The 23,537-nt window shown below is 38.0% G+C and overlaps 1 protein-coding gene across 1 annotated transcript; it reads right to left on the reverse strand.

Annotated features, from left to right (window-relative positions):
* Positions 1-7,464: 7,464 nt before the first annotated feature.
* On the reverse strand, positions 7,465-22,138 carry vasna (vasorin a). Its single transcript, XM_079471239.1, has 2 exons — positions 21,910-22,138; positions 7,465-11,460 (listed from the first exon to the last, which is right to left on the reverse strand). The coding sequence occupies exon 2, from the start codon at positions 11,445-11,447 to the stop codon at positions 9,363-9,365; it is 2,085 nt and encodes a 694-aa protein (XP_079327365.1). The 5' UTR covers positions 11,448-11,460; positions 21,910-22,138; the 3' UTR covers positions 7,465-9,362.
* Between the last annotated feature and the right edge of the window lie 1,399 nt (positions 22,139-23,537).

Consider the following 23,537-nt stretch of genomic DNA (forward strand, 5'->3'; position numbering starts at 1 on the left):
CTGTGTTTACGGATTCATTGGCAGGCCCTCAAAACCCATCTTGACCTATATGAGTTTTGTGGAAAAATATATTCAAGACCAGAAAGATAGAGAGGCTGGAAAAAGTCGTAATACAATTTTAATCTCGCAGACTTGTCTGCCGGATCTAGGGGTTTTCTGCACATCTACTACTGCACACAGACTGATATTCCACCCAAAATTTTACATTCTGTCATCATTTACTCATCCTTTGGTCATTTCAAAGTTGCATGACTCTTTCTTCTGCAGAACGCAAAAGAAGATTATTTGAAGAATGTTGATAACCAAAAAACGTCTGCACCCATTTACTGCTATTGTATGGACACAAAAGCAATCCAAGTCATTGGGTATCGCTGTTGTTTGTTTACCAGCATTCTTAAATATAATTTCTTTTTGTGTTCTGTATTAGAAAGAATTTCATTTCAGTTTGTAATGACATGAGGGTGAATAAATGATGAAAGAATGTTCATTTCTGGGTGAATGATCCCTATAAGTTCGTTAATTTTTTGCAGACCCACAATGGAGAAACTGGCTAACTTTCTGTAAACTTGAATACCATAAAATATTTTTGCAGCCAAAGCATCACAGACACTGGTGTCAATGACTGCAATCCTTTTTATCATGTTTATTAGCTTAAAATAACAATGCGCTTACTGGCCCTTCCTGTTTAATTATGACAAATGACTGTTAAGATATTGTATCAAATGTCAAGCGTATGTGTCTTAAACTTGATCTAGACAATGTGGAATTACAGGACAGACTCACTTCAGCAATATGATTTGTATCTAACCTTGATTTAACTCCTCATATAGAAACCCTCTTCCGTTAATGGCCGGAACCTTCTTATCAGATCCACAAGCCAAACCTTTCCAGCTCTTTATCTCCACATTGACGTACGTTTGTTTTTTGAGATAAAATTAACTCAGCATTGTTGATCCTGTGTTATTAGTGTCTTGGTTTGACTAAATATTTATATCGCTGCATTCTGCTTGTAATAGCATCTGGGTGTTTACGCTGATCAGCAGGTGTGAATGTTTAAGAGATTTTCATTTTTTTGCCAGTGTTGCCTTGTGTACTTTTTATAAATGTATTGTTTTTAATTTTTAATTTATTATTTATTGTTATAGTGCCATATCAATATGGGAAATTCATGTTTTTCAAGAACACATTTTGGGCTTGAATGCATGACAGATTTATTAATTGTTTGCTCAATTCAAAGTTAGATTTATGTTTTAGCTAAAATTGTGGTAAAACATGAGGTGTCAAAGAAATGAACTTACTTTCATTTCCCCAAGCAAAGATCCAAGGGCGTTACAGTTATGTTGGTGCGTCACTTGCAATAAGCTTTTTTTTCTTGCAAGATTTGGCAACACTCGTTTCCCCCTTAAAACTTCTCAAGCTCCACTGAGGTCCCTTACCCTGCGGGCCAATAGCAGATCAGTAGTGTCGCTTTACAGAGTTGTCGACCGAGTTTTGAAGATGGTTCCTGATGAATTAGTTCCATTAGAATTTCCAATTCATACGTCGTTTAAATAAACAATAAACGTCTCCAAGTGCTGATCACCATCACATGGTAGAGCGTGACTTTTTCCATGAGCTACACTCGAAACTCAAAACAGATTGGAGAAGTATCATTTCATCTGTAAAGGGAAAGGAAGAACATTTATTTGTGATTTTTCCGTTCTCAACGTGCTGGAAGGTGATATCATTGTGTATCAGTGTATTAACAAATTCTTATTTTTGCATTTTTGTAAAATAAATAGTACGGTTTACTAAAAAATGCTTTTGTTAACTGATATTCAAGACAAAGCGCTATACAGTAAGAATAATGTGTTTGTGTGTGTGTTTTGGAGTCTTTCTGTTATACTCCATGCCAGAACATTCTCCACTGTAGATGAAGCATGTCTCCAGTCCCAATTGCCTTTTGGAATTTCATCATGCTAATTATTCATCATCCATCACCCTAAAGAGAAGGTAAAATCCCACTTTCAATCTCTTTGTCTCAGACGTATATGCGTACCCGTAGGTGGGCTGCAGGCATCAACGCCTGTAGAAGCCCCTGCAGAGCTATCCTGCACAACGCTTGTTTGGTTTAAGGTGAAAGGTGTAATCGATCCTCATTTCACACAGACTGCATTCAAAGCGACGTCTGGAGTTCCTCACTAACAAATTCTGGCACTGCAGACACATATCACCATCCACCCTCCCTCATTCGTTTATCGCCCGTCCGTCTGACGGAATACTGCAGTTTGCTATGAAAGACAGATGGGAAGCTAGAAATGAGCTTTTCACTTGGAGAGAATACGTTTATGTTTGGTGCGTGGGGGAGGATAGAATGAAAGTGCAGTTTGAGGTCAAAGTCAACTGCACAAAGTTTGGAGATATACAACCGCAACTCTTGACAGTCAAAATGGGTGATGCCCACGAATCCTGTCAAGAACATGTCTTGAGTTGTATACCACATCAACATAAAGAAGGAATTAGATTTTGCTTAAAAAAAATTAAGCCTGTTTTGTAAGCCTTACAATATTTTGCACAGTGACCTACGTAACAAAACCAGCACATTGTCCGGTCAAAACTAGTTACCCCAGTCCAAGTATTAAACTCAAAAATATGCCCCTAAAAACATTTGCACATAAAGAGGACACATTAGTATCTCAAAGGAAAATATTGGTACCAAATGTATCTATATTTGTACCTAATTGGTATTGGGATCTTTTTAAAGGGTGCCATCGCAGTGAAAGCTTTTGTACTTTATTCTGAGAGAGAACCTTAGAAACAGCCGCAGAAAAATTAAGACACCATTTAAAAAAACTATTTTTATTTTTTTCTGAATGTACTATTTATAGGTATGTTTTTGGGTAAAATTATCATTCTTGTTTCATTCTGTGAACTACTAAGAATATTTCTCCCAAATCTCAAATAGAAATGTCTTTATATTCACTTCTAAGCAATGTACTATAACAGTAATATTTGTACATGTAATTTACGATGTCTGAAATTATTTTTTTATGTGATAACCTCCATTATTATGATTTATTTGTGTTGTTGGCCTGTCAGTCTTTTACATTGCTGTTGGATGACTTTGTCACTCCGCGGAAAAACTGTGGACCTGGCAACCCTAATTATGTATTTTAATTGCATTAAAACACCCCACCACCATATAAATAACAATTCTTCTTAACCGAGCTATTTATATTTAATAGTATTTGTTTCAATGCTTTTCATTTACAGTAATTTGAAAAATAATCATGGTTGGTTGGCTTCAAATACGCCATACAATGAAAGATTATCGTTTAACAGAATGTTGACCCGGGGACATCTCTCACTTCAGGACCATGACCCATTTCAGTCCTGGATTCAGTTAGTCTCTAATAAAACACTTCATCTGAAAAGAGAGACTGTGACAGGATTTATGTATCACACAGGAGGAGAGAGAGAGAGAGAGAGAGAGAGAGAGAGAGAGAGAGAGAGAGAGAGAGAGAGAGAGAGAGAGAGAGAGAGAAGAGAGAGAGAAAGAGAGAGAGAGAGAAAGAGAGAAAGAGAGAAAGAAAGAAAGAGGGAGATACTGAGTCAATCTACATCTTGGCAAACCGCATCTTTTACTCACAGCCGCCCACTCTGGAAATACTGCTCCTGCTGTCCACATTCACTTCCTACTGTTCAACATTTCCAGCCATCCTTCCATGTCAAAGTGTCCACACAAACATCAGCACTCAGTGAGTATCAAGTCACTGGAGTTCATTTTGTTCTTTTGCTGTATTTGGTGTTATGCGGTGCTTGGAAACATAATACATCAAGTTGTTACACCTCAGATGGCCTGGGTTACATTTCTGCAGTTCACAGAGAGACGCTGAAGATTTTTTCTTAAATTGAACTCAAGCCTTATTCAATTCTGCAGCACATCTGCAGGTCTTCTTCCATGATCATCCACTTCAACCTCTTTCCCAATCATCACCTATTTGGCGAAACTACCTTATCAGTCTGATAGCCCACCAAACATCTGTTTTATAGTCTTTAAGTGATTGTAATCTGGGCGGATGTTATGACAGAGGATAAGAGTGGGACGTGTGGAGCTGATTTCATCTGGTTTACGGTGCGGAGACTCTGTGAACTGAAAGATAAAGAGCTTTTGTGTAAAGCCATTCTGGTTTTGTTCTTGCGGCCGCTGCGAAAGTCATACGGATGGTTTTCATTACCATCTGTGCAGTGCGAGGCGCTCGGGAAGAGATCGCAGGTTTGACAGCTTCCTTCTTGTGTACTTGTGTATTTCCCCAGAGACCAAAAGAAATAAGAAAGGGTTTGAGAACTGATGGATAGGCCAAGTATCTTTCTTTCTCCTTATACTTTTGGAGAGTTCGTTCCACATGTTCAGCCTATTCCATCTATCCGGACGGATTTTTAACAGATTTCATTAAATTTGAATTTTACAATGTGAGAACTTACTGCAAAATTTAGATGAGAACTAATTTGTCTGGTGTCAACAGGTAGTTTGTGAAGACATTGCTCGAAATGCTCCTAATTGATTTAATACGTTGCCATTGACATACAGTTGCCATTGCGGTGTTTACAAGATGTTTTGAGAGATTTTGGTACCAGGGAATCCCTGACCATTAATAAAGTCACGGATACGCGTTGAAACATTTTGGATCTATGAAAAATAAAGGCCAGATGGTTTTGAATGAAAAGTTCCTTTTCAGTTATAAATCAAAAGTACGCTTTTATAAGTATCTGCTTTTGATTTAAAACTGAAATTGAAGCTCTGAGATTTGCAGCTTGAGGTGCAATGCGTTGCATGGTTGTAGGTGTTGGCAAATAGCATGTCATTCGGGCAATATAAAGTGTAGGAAAAGTGCTTACTGTATAAAAAAGGTTTATTTCTGTGAGGAAAGCTTCTGGAAAAATAGTTTTCTGTAGCTTTGGTTAATTGGCGGCCATACTTTGACATATTGAGCCATGGTGCTCAAGTGCTGCAAGTTTGAATCCAGCTCAACATTGCCCAACTTAACCTTTCTATCTTGTTTTCTCTACACTGTTGCACTAAATAAAAATGGCAAAAAGCCGAAATACTTTCATTTGTCCCCAAAAAATGGATTTGCTTAAATAGATGTACCTAGTCTGTTTCGCATTAAGTGGCTGTTTACATCATGTGGCACGCATCTGCTCGTCCCTGAATGTTTGTCATTGACATACCACCACAGTTACGATGCTCCACGCCCTCCCCTCACACATGGCCCCTGGCGTGTCTTAACCTGCTATATATTGCCCATGACTAGCGTCCATAAAAAGGGGTTTATTTTTTTGTGGGTGGCCATTTCTTTTCTAAATTGGACCTCGTATAAAACAGCCCTGGAGCATCTGAGGAGTCTTGCACACTATCTGCAGATGGTACAGTAGGACTGCATTTATATTTATGCACTGGCAGATGCTACAGTAGTGTTATCAGTAACATAAGAAGTTGAAGAATATAGACCATTTAATATTTTAAAGATGTAAAAGACTAAACAGATCTTGGGTCGCAGTTAAAGGACAATTTTATTAACACACTCTGGGCTAAATAGGTAATGTCCTTGTTAATTCAAAGGTACTCAACTATTCTTATGGAATAGTACTTTTAGCCTAAATATATATTAATCAATTATAAAGATTTACCTTTTTTCCTCCATCTCTTCCTCATTAGTTTTTCTAGTGCAGAACACAAAAGAAAATATTTTGAAGAATCTTGGTAACCAAACAGCATTAGACCCCATGGGATTCCACTGTATGGACACAAAACCACGAAGACATTTCTCAAGATAACTTCTTTTCTGTTCCACAGAAGAAAGAGTCATATACAGAACGTGAGGGTGAATACAAAATTAAATCCACCACATTCACACACAAATATTCCTCTACATGTGTGCGCACGTGCACGAGAATGCCCACAACATGTCTCGGCGGTGCACCTTATTCCAGCAGGTTAAAGGTCAAACATGGGTGGGGGTTTGAGCCCTGAGGCAGCAGTCTGTGTTAGGGACCTTTTGTCCATCCAGGCCGAGAAGAAATGAGGTAGAGGGAGCTGTTTATTGATCTGGGTCTGATTACTAGCAATTAATTAAACCAGGGGTCTCCAACTAGCTGCCCACCTGGTCTGACCAGTTACAACAAATGAACAAGATTTTTTATACATACGGTTTAAAAACAGTTGTGTGGAGAGAGTTTGTGATCTCATGTGGACCAGTAGTTTAAGACCACTGATTTTGATTTATACTTCTCTTAAAATCACTGGGATGGAATGTAAATCCAATGCATCCAATGGTTGTGATTGTTATTTGTGTCCTGTGTGTGTTTGTGTGCTGTACTTTTGGTCTGTTTAGAGTTGTCATCTCTTATAAAATACTGCTGGACTAAATGCCCTTTGTTATCTTAATCCATAACCATAACAGCTGCATACTCGCCTGCTTGTTAAAACAGTGCTTGTCCAATCGTCTTTTTGAGGTTTAATGCTTTTCTAGATCATGAATGTCTTCTTATTTATTGTGACCTCTGCATGGAGTTTGCAGAACTCAGCTCGATGCAAACAGACGTTTATGTTATGTACCAATTTGATTTAATCTGTTTATGGTGCTCATAGATTTTTTATTTAGTGTTTTTCTTTCTTGGTTTTTCCAATTCCAATTTTGTATTAAGCGAGGAGTTTGATGATTTGCTACCTACTGGTGCTATGTAAGTACAGGACGGGGGTCCGCCAAGCGAGGGGCCGTTTGAGCATTTATCAAACCCAACCATCAGTCTCAACTCAAATTACAGCCATCTTTCCATCCCCCGCACCTCCTTCCACCTCTCTCTCTTTCCCTCTTCTCTAGCTTCTTTCACTCCATGACCCTCACCACCTCGACCTTACATTATCAGCACCAGCTTTTTCAAATAAATTAAATTCCTCTTTTTTTGGTTTTCCCCACACATTCCATAATGGGAACCACGTTAGACGTGCTGCTGCACTCAGTGGTGTAAAACCACATTGAGACCTGAGACATTTCTTCATATTTTTTCATATAAAGGTTATACATTTTTTTTTCTTCTTTTGGGTGAACTATCCCTTCAAGAGCATATTTCACACCTATAAACAACGGCCAATGAATAAAGGGTGTGAAACTAGGATTTAAAGGAACAAATTCCTAAAGTCTATAATCATGCATTAAGCTTGGGTTATTAAAGAATAGCATCTGACCATTGGCCTTTTTCCTAAAAATGTCTGACAGTAGTTTTATTAGTAATAATCCGAACTCAAGCAATGGAGTTACCACTAAAGTTATTCCCACTATTTGAATCCATTAATATGGATTAATATTCCATTAATATGGAACTGTTTTGGTAAACTACTTAAAAGCTTTGAGGTCCTGCTGTTTTAGTCAAGCAAAATATCTTGGCAGGGAAGAACAGGCATAATACTGAGATTTTTTCTATATTTTATTTTCTCAAAAGACATCACAAATTTTTCTTGCAAAGGATTCAAATATTTACAAATAAAAAAATCAAAACTTGGCACAACTAAAGACAAAAACAACAATCATCGCAAGATAAGCATGGAACTTGAAAAAGGTTTGAAAATATTTCAAATATCTGAAGCCCCCCATGCTGTGTAAAGCTGCACCTCATTCCAGTTCAAATGTTTGGATGTGCTAAGCGCTGGCGTCTTCAGTGCACACACTCTTCATAAATATGTGAGTTGCATGTCTAAAGAAAGATTTTTTGTCAATTCTCACTTTGGAATTTGGAGTATTGGCTCTGTTCCCCTTTACATAACCACTAGATAATGCACATAAACGTGCAACTCTACTATACAAAATTTGGCCTGGACACAGAAAATCACCAATTACCATGGTTATTACTTTCAGTACTAAAAGCAAGTTTAAGATTTACGTGAAAGCTGTTCCAAATGAACATTTCAGGAGTACAAAAAAAATGCAATTTTCAGTCTCAAAGATTAAAAGAGTACCATGGAAATAACATATTTATTTAAACATGGTATCCTTTTAAGTACCCTGTTTGTATGTGAACATCTAAATCATAAAGTTCCATATCAAAGTACCATCTGATACCATTACTGGTGCCACCACAGCACTTTGTGTACGTTTTGGGTCTGGTGATCAGAGCCATCTGGCTTTGATTCGTTGTGTGGCATAAACTGGGCTCAGCTTGGCAACGCATACAAAAACAAAACCTGGCTTTGAATCCTTCCTTCTAGTTTCTCTCTTTAGGTCTCTGTTTGAATTATGGCTACGGGACATTTTTAGAACGTTGGCACATCAAAAAACAGCTTTGCTGAAAGCGTTTGTTATCCATCTCCATATATAGTACCAGTCTGTTTGTCAATGAGTGGAATTTGTTTGAGGTCAAAATGGCTGTGGGTGTTTATAGTCTCGCAAAGTGTTTCTTTGCCAGACGTTCGCTGGACTTAGCACAAGTATAGCGACTTTGTTTTCATTCAGGAAAAGAAAATGGCATTTTAACTTGTTGCGCTCAAGTCAGAAGAGTTAGAACAATATCCTACAGTCTCATGGAGGATCCAAAATTAACTATGTGCCAATCTATGTGAGTTTATCATAATTTCATTTCCGTTGAAAGAATGATGATGAATTAGGTTAAAAAGTTGAGTGATCTGTCAGTTAGACTGATGAACCGATATCTATTTAATCAAGAAAATGCCAGTTTGTACTCACATTTGGCACTTGGTGAGTGTATTAATTTTGGACCCTAATTTTGGAACAGAAACAAACACATAATTTCATAAATGTCATAAAAATACAAAAAGAGAATTTCAAAACATCAGCTTTAACAAACTGTATAAACTAAACGTAAGAAAACTGTCTCTTCATTACACTTTTTCACAGCAAATAATCTCTTGTGAAGGACGGAGGGGGGAAAGGGACTGCTTTGATGTTGAAGCATCTCTTCAGAGGTTCAGCTAATAAGCACCTCATTGGCACACTGTCCCACAGTGTTTTCGATCAGTGCAATTTTTTCTGGACCAAGAAGTCCAGGCGTCCAGGCAAGCTCTCATGCTACCTGTTTTATATCCTAGGAACGCTACTCTCCAGACATTTCTTTCATTTGAGAGATAAATTCTCATTAAGCTCTAATATTACGGTAATAAAAGGCACTTTTTCTGAAAAAAATATGGAAATGAACCTAGTTTAAATACTGAAAGTCTGTATAAACTTTTATAAACTTTTGGCCGGGATGCATTAAAATGTTCACCAACCCACCAGTCAAAAGAGTCTACCTGGTGTCTGCATCGCACCCGCCTGCAGGAGTCACGGAGCATGTAGTTGAGTGGAGGTATGTTTAGCACATTATGGATTTTACACATAAGAGGGTTTATTGCAGCCTATATTGTTGTTGGCTGGACACTGTCCTTGTATTAACAGTGCATCATATTCTAAGCTGTTGAGAGTTAAAGATGAGCAGGGGGTAATGTCGGGTTGTTTTGGATGCTTCACCCCATTCTCTGGATTTGCTTTGACTCCCTCCAACTCCAGAGGGGATGTCTCATGTAAACCCCTTTCTATTGGAGCCTTGGATCTCTTCCTGCGACGGATGACCACCACAGCGGCTACAATAGCTGCAATCATCACCACCCCAACAGCCACCACGATGGGTATGAGGGAGGATGAGGGTTCAGTCTTGACAACGCTGGGTTCATCGGTCGAGGGTGGGATTCCTGCTGTGCGAACCTCCACACAGGCATCAATGGAAGAATGGATAGGTTCTCCCAGTGGGCTAGCACATACCGAATAAGTGCTATTGCCCTGAAGACCTCTGAGTGTGTACTCAGGGTAGGATGCAGGCACATTAAGCTGCAGTGGCCTCCGGTCAGGGCCGGACAAGTTCCTATAAGTCAGACGAACTCCACGGATGTTTGGCCGTGTCTCTATGTAGCGTTGAAGGTCTAGTGTAATGGAAGTGCTGGTTACATGATGGGAGCTGATTGTTTTGGGCTGGACTGTTGCAATGGTCTCGATGGAAATTCTTGGGGAAGGTGGAGGAGGTCGAGCCTCGTTTTGAATCTCACAGTAGTGTCCTGATGTGTGAGGTGGACACATGCAAATAAGTTGCCCATATGAGTCAAACTTGCATGTTCCACCATTTAGACAAATACTGGAAGAGCACATAACCTCTTCTTCTTCATCTTCCTCAGGCTCCTCTATGATCCTGCTGGGGGAGGCAGTGGTATGAGAGGGGAGGAAGCTGTCGCGGTCTATTAAAGGCATCTTACTTGGTGGTGGAGGGGGAATGGCATGTGTTGTACCTAATGGTGTAGTAGGGTCTGTTGGCTTGTTTGTCGAACTGCTTGTCCTTGCACTTGTTAATTCAATGGTCGTTGTGGGACAGCCAAAATCTTTATGCTCCAGCTTTGACAAAAACTTGCCTGAATTTATTGGAGGAAAGTGGCAACGAGTCTCCTCAGTCCTCAACAACCGAACTTTTGCATCCTTCAGCCATGATGGGAACCAAGCCAGTGGACAGAGGCAGTTAAAAGGGTTTTCAGCTACATTTAGTTGCTCAAGTTTGAGGAAAAGATTGAAGAAGCCATCTGGAAAACCCTGCAAGTTAATACTGCTCAAGTCGAGTTCTGACAGATTAGCCAGATTTTCAAAGTCCTCTTGTTTAAGGGAACCCAAAGGGTTACCGGATAAATTGAGGTATCTTAAGCCTGACATTGCCTTCAGTGTAGGTTGTATCTCCTGAAGCTGGTTCTGAGAGACATCCAGAACATGTAGGTTCACCAGACTTTTAAGCAGTCCCTCATCCAGACTGCCCATACCCAATCCAGCTATTTTAAGGGACTCAAGGTTCGGGGTCTGTAGATCATCAGGTCGTGGTGGTGGGATACTGTTATAACTAAGGTCCAGGTGGAGCAGTCTATGCAGTCGAAGAGCTGGCAACACACTAATTTGATTCCCCTGAAGCTTCAGCTCCAGAAGGTTCTCCAGTCCCTCAAAAGCAGCTGGGTGAATACTCTGAATTTGGTTGTTGTAGAGATACAGCCTTTCCAAGTTAACCAGCCCATTAAAACTGTCTTTGGAAATATGGGTGATGCGGTTTGAGGAGAGATCCAGGTTGTGTAAGGAAGACAGTGAACTGAAAACCCCATCAGGGATTTCATCGAGCAGATTCTTACTTAGTTCCAGCATTACTAGCTGCTCAAACTCTATGAAATCGTGATGTTGCAAGGTGTTGATGTTGTTCTGAAACAGATAGAGGTCCTTCGTGGAGGAGGGTAGACCACGAGGCATGTAGTCCAAGTCCCGCCGGACGCAGAAGATTAAGTCATTGGGGTTGCATGTGCATTTCTGAGGACATCCGCTGCTAAGAGACCCACACAGTAACTGAAACAAAATGAGACGAGACAGGAAACACAGGAGCTGCATCGTTGTGTCTGACATTTGAGGATGAAACCTATGATGCAAAAAACAGAAACTTGATATTAAAATGACATATGTACACATCACTATATCTTTAATCTTTGAATACATTATATTTTTTGGCAACAGATACAATCAGTTTTTGCTTTCAGGAACAAGGAACTGATTTCTAGTTTGGTGTCGATGAATGGGTGTTTGAGGCATAAAATAATAGCAAAAACTGTTGATGACCACTGTTGATCCTTCATTAACACAGTGTAGCTTTTCTAAAGCAGTTATTCAAAATAGAAGCAGATTGGGTCAAGGTGGTTAAAGGTCTTTTGTGAACATTTTAAGCCTCTTGATTTTCAAGTCTGGAGACTGTGTAGTTCGAGTGTGTCACTGTTAACTAATTGTTTCGACAATTTCTCAGATGCCTTTGATTTTCCTGTGAACAAAGGGCCGGGCCAAGCCTCTGCCATCTTGTTCACATCTGAGGTAACAATGTGTACGTCTGCGGGTACAAAGAACAGTTTACTGCTCTACAAGCGACCTGGCTGCACAAGGCACAGTCTATTGAAGCAAATGAACAGCAATTGGTTTGGCAGCTCTACACAGCTCTATTTATCTTTTTGTCCATCTGAGGTTTCAATTGTGAGCTTTTTTAGCCCACATTAGCCCTTTCTTTCCATCCGGAAGGTGACGGGCAATGCCTGGCTGCTGGGAAAGCTGCTAATAGTCCTGTTATTATATGTTCTCACACTCTTTATTTATTCTTAATTATTATCTGATAATTTTTCTGTAGAAATGACCTTGGATTGTGTAGTTGTCGTTTGTGTTCTTAATTTATTTCATACATGGAAATATCAGACATTGGGAGTAAAAACAGTGTGTATGTGTAAGTGCTTGATTTTGTGTTTAGCTAATGTGAGGTTCATTTTGGCTCTATTAGTTGAGTTATAATTACCTGACTGTTTCATCTTAGTATAATGATCAATTATCCTTTCATTACACTCCGTTACCGAGTATTTCTTAGTTTCAGCTGTGTAGTTTTGTTCAACAACACAGTACTTTTGTTTCAAGTTTTGAAAATAATGATGAATGCTGTTTTTCATCCTGCCTTTATTACAATAGGTACAGAAATAAGGTTCCACAAATGTTATATTGTGGTTTGGTATTTTATTACTGTCACTATGTTTTTAAAACATGAATGAATAGGTCATTCATTCATTCTCCATAGGTCGCTTGGCTTTTAAACTGAAAATATATTTTTCATTATCGCAGGGATGATACCCTCACTTTTTCTCTTCTGTCCTGTTTTCTCCTGCCCTTTTTTTTCTCCTGTACATGCACAATCCCACCGGCACGGAAGGAATTTTACAATAACCCCAAAAATCCATCTTCATTGAAGGGATGGGGCCTCCAAAGGGTTTCAGGAAGAACATTTTAAATGTGATCTCAGACATTTCTCTTTTTGAACACTTGCAGAGTTGTACTTGTTTGCTCTCTAAAAAATTTAAAATTGTATTTAAAGCCACCAAAGTATAAAAGTCTTGTTTTAGCTCTGTGATTGATTGACAAGCGAGATCTCAAAAACGGAGAGAACATTTCTCACCAAACTATCCGAGCTATGCTCTTCACAGTCCTTTTTTGGTCTGTACTCATACAGTACAGTGTCCACAATTGTTACTTTTGTCCTCTTTTGTCTATCCTTAAGAATTTTAGGCAAAATAAACTTTAACAACTGTGGACAGCGTCTCCTGATAAACAATGTTTGAGAGCCCTTACATAACCTGAATATATTGGCGAGGTTTCATGCATTCCAGGTTGTATCACACTAAAACAATGGCACACGACTTTAGGTGGCACCTGCTTCTCGGCAGGTACATCAGCCCAACCGGTTTATACCGCAGTAATTATATATTTAATGAAAGACATTTAAGGGAACCATTCGGAGATCCATTTAAAATAAAAGTTTTATCTGACATGCTATTTGGCCTTGTATGTCCCACAAACACACAAACTCACAAAAGAGCGCTGATATCCTTACACACACACCCAACAATCAATAGACAGGTATCTCTCCAACAAGCCACATTCCCTCAAGGCTTGGCTGATCTTTTCTTTATTTGTGATGAAACAATGCCTGGTCGAATGAGAAACACGCATAACATCCGTTTGCATTCCTTTAAGACTTCTCATTATGTCCGATGGTGTGTTTTTGAGTATGACTTGGTGATGAAATTGAGGAATTGGAGAGGGAGATGAAACAAAAGCAAAAGAGAGACCTCGAACGACCCTGGCTCAATACTATTTCATTTTAGTTTATCTTTTGTTTGTTAACCCATTGAGCACTTTAATACTTTCTTAAGGTAACTCCTTTTGAATAGCAAAGTACTAAATAAATACAGCCGAAACCAAAAGCTTAGATGTCAAAGAGACACTCTCAACAGCATTTAGGTGTGTGTGTGTTGTAGAGTAACTAGATAAAAGCTGTGATGCTACTAACTGAACTGTACTGGTTTTATCAGAAACTGAGAACAATCTTCTAAACTGTTCTCTCTCTCACTCTTATATGTAGAGCTTTACTAAATCAATAATTTTATTGAATAAATTGGCTTAAAAACACTTTGGTTGAGTTTTTCCTGTTATTCCCCAAATTATGAAAGTCACTAGGTGACATTAGGGAACCAAATCAGATTGTTTTTTTAACAACTCTCACCTTAATACTTAGTTTATTTTTTATATTATATTATATTTTACAATTATAAAACATTTGTAAATACATACATTTCTTTTATACTATATTTTAATATATTATTTAATATTTTATGTTGGGATAGCTTTTTTGATCGATATACTACTTATGTGTGTTTTATTGACATTGTTTTGGTAAATTTATGTATATTGCATTGAAAAGCACTGTACTTTTTAAGGCACCACAGTATATAAATAATATGTAACAAAATATCTGCATAATTTTACATAGCCTTTTATTTTAATATCAAATTATAAATCTTTAAAGCTGCAATCTGTTTGCCCCTCTATCGCCATCTCTGTTTAAAAGATGAAGTTATAGGTTACTTTACATACTTATCTTTATGTGGGTTTAAGTCAAATGACATCAAATTGCCATTTCCTGTGAAATCGTAAGCGACTGCTCTTAAAACAAATCATTATTATAAACGTAGCGTTGTTAATCGGGATAGGAAACTTGTGTGTACCTGTTCAAAAACGGACCTTTCTTTACATTTAAACAAAAATGTCACCGATAGCAGCTTTAAATAAACACTAATGTTCATTACGATGTGTTTGACTGGGTTATTTAAATTAGGGTGTTGCTAGTGTTCTCAACACTTCCAATAATTAACTTGATTTTCATCATTTTGCTGCTACTGTTCTTAGAATACGAGCATGCACAAGTTTCTTCAGCAGCTCTCGAGCACAGCTGAATTGTGTTACCCAGAATGCATTTGGGCAGTCTCTCTGGGTGACAGACCGCTCCCATAAAGTAACTGTTTCACGATTAGGGTAGGGGGAGGATTTAAGGGAGAAACAGACATTTGCACTATTTAACTGTGTATTTTGTTTGAGTGGGTGCATGCCCGTAAGCCTGTTTGTTTATGCAGGTTTGAATCATGCTCATGTGCATGTGGCTGATTTAAAATATGAAACAGATTCAATGGGGACAACTGCGACTTCCTCATGCTTCACTTAAACCACAACAGAAGCTGCTAAATGCGGCGCAGGAGCCAATGCAATCTTAAGTGCATGCATGGTACACTCATACAGTTTCCAATTTGAACCATAAAGAATTGTATAGCTTGATGCCACAGGAGAACTTTACTATGTTCTTCAAACAACCTTCTATTCTCTAGTTATTGGAAAAGCTTTTCTTCACTTCAGGTTCAGAGAAAAGACAGGATTTCTTTTTGCTAAATTCTCTATAACAATGTCTTAGCCAAGCCAAGCCAATAGCTTATCCAAATAGTCAACCTAGATTATGTCATACAAGCTAGAAAGGCGTTTCAAATGCAAATTATACATTTAGCCTTTTCCTTTGCTAATCAAATTACAATGTTACATCAACTTTATTTGTTCGCTGAAGAAATTCCAGATATTGAAATTATTATTCCCATTAAGAGGGTCCTTTGCTAAACCTTCTTTTCTCTAAAGAACTATCAAGACAAAAGTTAAAAACTTTCTAAACTCAACTTTTCGGTTAAGTTTCATTGGATATGGCTATTAGAACCCTATATTGGCCTCTTAACAAGTAGTTTTAGTCATAGCTATAATGCAAACACACACACTTTGTGCCCTCCAGACAAACAAACACTCAAACGCACACCAAAAGACATTGAAAAGGTGAGAGGAGATAGGCTTAGCACCGGCTGGGTGCAATAAAAGTATAAGATCCTCCTCCAGCTTTTCCCAGGGGCACCGTGCAGTTCAGGTTACGCGCTGTGTGTGCGTGTTTGTGTGCCTGCGTGTGCACACCTGGATCGGGTTACCTCCACTCCATCCCGCAGTCAGCGATGCAGCGGTAGACTTCGCATTTTTGTGTGAAATGTGAGAAACGCTACAAGGCTGAAGACCAAAGTAGACCAACTTAAACATGCCACAGACACACGCCAGGCCGTCATATACGGTTACAAAGATGATCTTGAGTTGAAATCAGGGTCTGTCACAATGCCTCTGTAGTTGTCATGTGAAAATATTGTTGAGTTTTAGCATGAAATAATTTGTCTTCCCTCAATAAATATACAACATTTCTAGCCAATCAAAACAAATGTAATGTTTATGGGTTGGGATCTCTATCTCTATCTCTCATTAACTATCTATCTATCTATCTATCTATCTATCTATCTATCTATCTATCTATCTATCTATCTATCTATCTATCTATCTATCTATCTATCTATCTATCTATCTATCTATCTATCTATCTATCTATCTATCTATCTATCTATCTATCTATCTATCTATCTATCTATCTATCTATCTATCTATCTATCTATCTATCTATCTATCTATCTATCTATCTATCTATCTATCTATCTATCTATCTATCTATCTATCTATCTATCTATCTATCTATCTATCTATCTATCTATCTATCGTAGATTACAGTACATGGCAGGAATGAAAAGCATTTTAAGGTGTGTGCGTGTGTTTGAGGTGAACGCTTCTTGCCGTCCTTTTGTTTTGTACCTTTCTTTCTTAAGGGCTCCATATAAAGAAGACACAGCATTAGAGTGGAATGTCCATGATGGCAGACGTTATGATGCTATGACTGGCATGCTGTCAGGTGGCACAACCTACTGCCATGGCATTGTGCGCATCACCTCTCTGATTTCTGTCCACCGGTTACAGATCCCACACTTCACATGAGCAAAGTTGATGATCTTTTTCGAGAACAGATATTTTATTCTGAATTTATAATCTATTTTAGTTGTATTTGTTTTTTTACTGCATTTTTGTTTAACACATGAAACTTATTATTGAATGCATAAATCTGAATTTAATAATAATAATATTGTGTATACATTATTTTTAACTGTATTATTATTATTATAATAATCATCATCATTAGTAATAATAATCATGATAATAATAAATATAGTAAATATAACACTATTATTATTAGTAGTATTATCAGCATTATTTATGATGAAGTGGTTACTATCATATAGGACCTGTGGGTATAAAAAATAAACTCTGTATTCTCAGTAACCATATCTTAATACATTAATTTGACAAGCAAAATTGCTTAAAATGTTTTGTTTTAATTGTGTATTATAATGGAAAACAAGTGATCTTTTGTTGTGTGTATGTCAGTAACATGATTCATGTGACTGTCAAGAGAAAAATATAAATATTGTTGTGCCAGTAAAACCTACAATCAATCATTCATCGTTTCACTTACAGTAAAGACTTTTCTCATTTTGTGACAAACGAGGAGAAGAGAGAACTGTTTGTTCTTGTCTATACATGTCTCTCGCCATTTTTGTCTTTTTGCCGGTATGGTAAGCTCCAGACAGGTTGCTGTTATTTTGTTAAGCTCAACCTGTTTATCAGGCTTATCCTCACACCAAATCAGTGTTAAATGGGGTGAAACATGGCAGCTTTCACCTTGTCATCTTAAAAAAAAGATAAACATGTATGATCCATACAAACAGATTAATTTACCCCAGGTGCACACTCATACACCTGTCAACCACAGTCAAGCAGCACCTGAGCTGTTACAACCCACACACAACTGTGTGAAGAAAAGAGAAAAAGTCATGCCACAGATCTAAACAACATTACTCATAAGCCTGCAATGATTTCAGGTGCAAGTGTCTTTCACCAGTCAAAAAGTTGAGAGTTGAATGATGTGTAAAAAAAGTTTGCAGTGAAAAGGTTTCAGCAGATCTCACATATCAATCTCACACTGATACTCAAATATTGTTAAAGGGATAGTTCACCCGAAAGTGAAAATTATTGAATCATTTTTTCCCTCATGTCATTTCAGATCTGCTTAACTTTCTTTCATCTGCAGAACACAAAAGAAGACATTTTAAGAACGTGGGTAACCAAACAAAATTGACCTCCATTGAGTGGCCACAAAACCACATTTCTGAAAATATCTTCTTTTGTGAAGAAAGAGTCATACATTTATACATGTTTTGAACAACATGGGTGAATAAATGATGACATATATTTATATATATATTTTTGGTGAAATTTACATTTAGGGTAAATCTGTGTTTTATAATGTTATTGTATTATTTTATCTGATTTTAATGTAAACCTGATCTGAAAGTGAACCTGACTGTGATCTGAAATAAAATCAATCACACTGAATTCAATTGAACAGAAAAAGCGAGAGAACTGTTTGTGTCTTAGACATGCTGGAACAAATTGGCACACCGTCCCCCTATTGCCCCCAAGGCGGTCCTGTCTTCAGACCAGCTGTGTCAGCTTCAATGTTTTCTGTGTCAGGGGCTCTGAAGTTTTGAATGTGTGAGCAGCGCAAATCTCACATCACACACAAACACACATTTCACAGATTCACTTTCCTAGAGCCTCTGATTCATGTCAGTACATAAGTCATGACTATTAAAAAAACACTAACCAAAGGAGTAAACATGATATCACCATATTTTTAGGTCATGGTGCAACTGTCATAAAAACATTTCCCCAGCATAAATACAGAAAATAACTACGTTAATTCATATGGGGATCTTTCTGTATCACTGTACAGCAGTGCCAAAAGTGATGCCCATTTGACATCTTCTTTCCAAAAGATAAATGAAACTAAATACTTTCTTTTAAGGAAAGTTAAAACAAATGCTACAAAAAGTGTGAATGTGTGTTTAATCACTCAGCAAAGCCCAGCGTTCAGAGCTCAAGACCTCAGTCTCAACATCCCAGAGTTTGTTTTGTAACAGATCTGTTTACACCTGTTGACAGCCCGTTACAACAAATAAACGGATGTGACACCAGAATCTGTTCGCCTCCAGTGATGCTGTGGAATGCTGGAACAAGACCAAATCAGTTTCTCTGGGTACTTGTCCCGACCTGTTTGTTTAACGGGTACCACAGTGACCTCTGGGCTCTCTATGGGGGGATGTTCACCTCCTCTGAATGATGTGCTCGCAAGTGTAAATATGCCACCCAGACAGAGTCATGTGTATGACAAATGTGACAAATGAAGCAGAACGACCTGTTGGCCGAGTTCCGCGCATGTGCAACATTGTGTTTTGTCACACAATGTCAACATTTCAAATGAAATTACATTTGAGTAAAGTTGCATTTACACTGACATGTAATTTGCGACAACTCATAATGCAACAATGATAAGCCAAGATTCTGAATAGAAATTACAAGTAGACTTCCAAATAAATTATACAGAAGAGTACAACATGGCCTGCCCTGGCAAATAAATTCAGGGACAACATGGCGCCAATCACCATTGCCAAGACATGCATGCAGACATAAATGCATAGCTTCAACACACTGAAAGATTCTTTTGGGTATCTGCCAAATGCATAAATTACCAAGAATGCACCTGCCCATAATTTCTTACTATATTTCTCACTGATGAGCAAGGCTTCGTAACAGAGCTTTAGCCTTATGTAACTACCAGAGTAACCCAAAAAGCATAGATCAAACAGCGCACTTCTGGACTACTGTGTTTGAAGGACTGCAGACGGATGTTTGCTGTTCTTGACTTGTGAAAATCTGAACCACTACCCAGCACACTCCACGAACGCCATAACTCTCTCTACCTCGCATTCTCTTTCAATAAGGGACTTGCATGATAAGTGGTGCCCCTGCATCTTTTCTATGTATGTGTAATATTACATCTAGTCTTATTCATGTAAAGATTTTTCTGCAACCTCATTGGCTTTTGTTTTGCTTTGTGCGAGTGTTTATACTATCTTGTTTCTCTTGGTATTGGTTCTTGCCTTTCGGTTATATTCATACACACGGCAGGGGTACGACTTAAACTGTTATTACAACTGGACACCACTACATAATATAGCTACACATCAAATAGATCCAAGTCAGGGCAGCCACAACATAAGAAATTACACGACCTACAGTTTTTTCTTATCTTCCTGGTCGCTTTTTAATTTTTGTTTATCTGTAATATCTATCTTTGTTTGTGTGGATGTGTACACAAAAGGTATAAGAAGACTATATCCTTATTGATAGCTAATACATAATCAAAGATGTAAATTGTTATCTCCTTCAGGAAAGACGCCAAAATATGACATTTTGCAGTGTCAGCTGCTGTAGTGCTTCAAAAGGGAGAGATGGAGTGAGCCATTGGTGGCAATTCACAATCTCACCTCTAGATGCCGCTGAAAACTCCACATTGCTACTTTAAGGAGGAAGAAAGCCATGCAAAATTAAATCCCGCCTTAGGAGGTGGGGCCATTCTTTGGCAACCACACCAATGAGACAGATTTCAGGATTTTGAGTGATGGGTATAATCCAAACAACAAGTGAAGTGTTTTCAGAGTTTCAGAGTCCGTTGAACGGCCATGACCTTTAATGAGAGCCAGAGCTCCACTCAAGACACAAAAGCATCAAACTTTACAATCAAAGGGTTCTATCTAAACATTCTTCCCGTCGGACACTTGACTCTTTACCGTGGGCTAATTAAAGTCATTCTTCCCACAACATCTGCACACACTTACTCCTCTTAACGTCCATCATGCAGTTATTAACTCCATGGAAGGAAAGCTCCTGAGATACTCCCCCATTTTGTTGTCATGGTGGCATGACCCAAGCACTTATTAGCTGACCCTTGGGATTAGTCCAACCTTGGCAAGGGGGGGTTAAGCCTTCACCTCCGAGTGCCCACTCCAACATCCTATAAGCCCCTTAATTAAATTGCTGAGACACCGTGTCAGGAATGTTTGCTTCTTTGCTTGCTCTCCTTTTGTATATCTCTCTATCTTTGCTTTTCTCAAACTCTCATCCCTTCTTCAGAGCCTGACCCCCTCCCCCCTGCATAGTAATGACTGGCAGCTTGCCAGTTGACTTCTATCTCTAATCGAAAACAAGACGAAAGTGTTAACATGCATAGTGGTTATTACCTCAAATTACAAACGAATGCAGTTGAACTTAGAGCAAACCTTCTACTTATGTCTTTAAAGAAACGGGAATAATGGGTTTAAAGCAGGAATAATTTAACGTAATCTTCTTTACGCACCGCGTACTAAACAGATTTACGCATTACGCATACAAGATATCATATGCTCAGCCGTAACAACGAAAAATTGCTAGTTACGTTATTCTGGATCGTCTATTTTGCACTGACTTTACTGATATGTGTTTTGTTTCGAAGACACCTTTTACGCCTCGTAAACACAGGCGGTCAACATCAAGCGACAATAACAACTAGAAATAAAATGTAGATGTTAAATAAAATACAGTTTGTTATTTGCCTTCATCGTATAATGATATTCAGAGGAATGTGTCAACTAAAGTTCACAGGAAGTTCACAACGTCATGAAGATCTAATTTACCGGCTTCGGTTACCTGGTACGAAGCGCTTAAACTGGACGTGTTTTGGTGAAGGCTTGACAGCGCGAGCGCGGGCGGACTTACGATCAAAATTATCAAAATAAACAGCACGCGCGTGTCCGCAATAAAAACAAACAGCTGTTTAATTCTTCGTATTAAACTATAGATTTATTATGATTTTATACAGTGCCAGTAGTTGAGTTTAGTGGATTTTATGACGCTTAAAAACAGCTTTTACTTTCTAATAAAACGTTTTATAAGCCTCATTATATAAACAACCTTTCCATTTTTTTTAGATTTCCAAAACCTTTGAAGACGTGGAAAACGCCATTTTTAAATTATCTGATATTTCCCAGTTTTCCATTACCGTATCAATCTTATTTACGATTTAAGTTTGTGCAGGTCTATTAAAGATCTTCATCCCGAAAAAAGGAAGTGTACGCAATATTTCAGCGAGTGTATAATTCACAGAGCTGCTTACCTGTGGAAACACAAGACGAATCGAAAAGTGCGGTGTTTTATCCACAAGAGACGACAGAGGGATCGAATGTTAACTTAAAGCTCTTGTAGACTCACTAGACTCGTTACACAGACCATAATCATTTCTCCTGAAAGTAGTCTTTGACACACATTACTACGCGCCGTATTTATGAAGTTCCGACGATCCGAACAGGTTGCGTCCAGCCAGACAGCTGCGCTTTAAACACGCCGGTGTTTTACTGAATGGCGAGAGCGCAACACCTCCAAAGTTTTGGGAAGGAGGAGCAAAACTCTTCAGGCCTGACTACATTGCTCCAGCTCTCCGTCGCCGGGCTGTGGTGAGATGGGGCATGTTAAAAAATAATACTGCAATACTACTTACATGGAATAGGGTCCTGTGCATTATGAGATATGTTAGACTATGTTTGCAGTTAAAACTGGTGTGTTTCATACTGCACTACAGTTAAATTAGTAGGCCTCACGTGCATCATGGGGCAATATTTCATAATATTTACATTAAGTTGCATTTATAAAGCATACATTAAAAATATTTTTCTTCAAATGCAGTTGCGTAAAATGTCTTAACTCTTGGCAGTCTATCACCTATGGGGAGGCTGATATACAAATCAATGTTAAAAAACATAAACAAATTAAAAGTAGTTTAGTATCATTTTATAAAGATTATCTCCTGTATATCTTGAGAATAAACAATGTGTATAATTTCATAAAACCAACAGTGTCTGTCAACTACAGACTATGGACAAGCATTTATAAATAAATCCTGGGCCCTGTTTAATATATTAATATACAAATAGAAAAAAATGTGTACTCCACACAATGATGAAAAATCCTCCAAAGTTTATTAGCACAACGTTTCGACCATAAGGTGATTTACCTTACCTTACCTTACCTTATTGTCCGGCACCTGAGCCCAATCTGGGTTACTTGGATGTGCAGACCTCTGCGTTTATTTAATATATTATCATACTCACTCCATCCTCTCCCCTTTCATTTTGGCAAACATGACCCTGACATTTAGTCCTTTATTTTTTAAAACAATTTAATAGATTATTTAATAAAATAATTCTCTATAATAATAATAAGATCCTGGAATATTTTCACCAATAGTTTAGTTTACAGGCTACCTATGATAATATTTGCGTATAAAAGTGACAACGTTTATTTTAGATGCAATCAAATGATGCTGAGTCCATTCTCATTTATATTTATGAGTTATGCACATTACCGAAAACATTAATTATAGAAATATATAACACATGTTAACATCAGTTGGGGCCCTCTGCCTTTCTGACAAACATCCTCAGTCAATCTCAGTTTTATTGTACAAAAATTACTTGGGAATGATATGAGCTTCACCGAAACACCACAGCAGTTTTTGTTTTTCATTTTGTGTCATACTTTTTACGAAGCTTAACATAATTGCAGTAACTATGGCAAAAACATGAAAAATGTTTGCTTTTCACTTTGTAAATGCATAAATTCGGTTGTAATGCCAAGCTCGAAGTGCATGCGACAGCTTGTTTGGATTAGTGTGAAAACAGTTATTTATAGCCGGTGTCTTGGAAAATTGTCAATGGTGTCAAAGAACACTTCTGATGCTCATCCAAA

The sequence above is a fragment of the Barbatula barbatula genome (genome assembly GCF_947034865.1).
Source record: "Barbatula barbatula genome assembly, chromosome: 13".
NCBI classification, from domain to species: Eukaryota; Metazoa; Chordata; class Actinopteri; order Cypriniformes; family Nemacheilidae; genus Barbatula; species Barbatula barbatula.

Excerpts from the sequence above, each read along its gene's own strand:
- vasna (XM_079471239.1), bottom strand. The coding sequence starts at position 11,447 with ATGTCAGACACAACGATGCAGCTCCTGTGTTTCCTGTCTCGTCTCATT.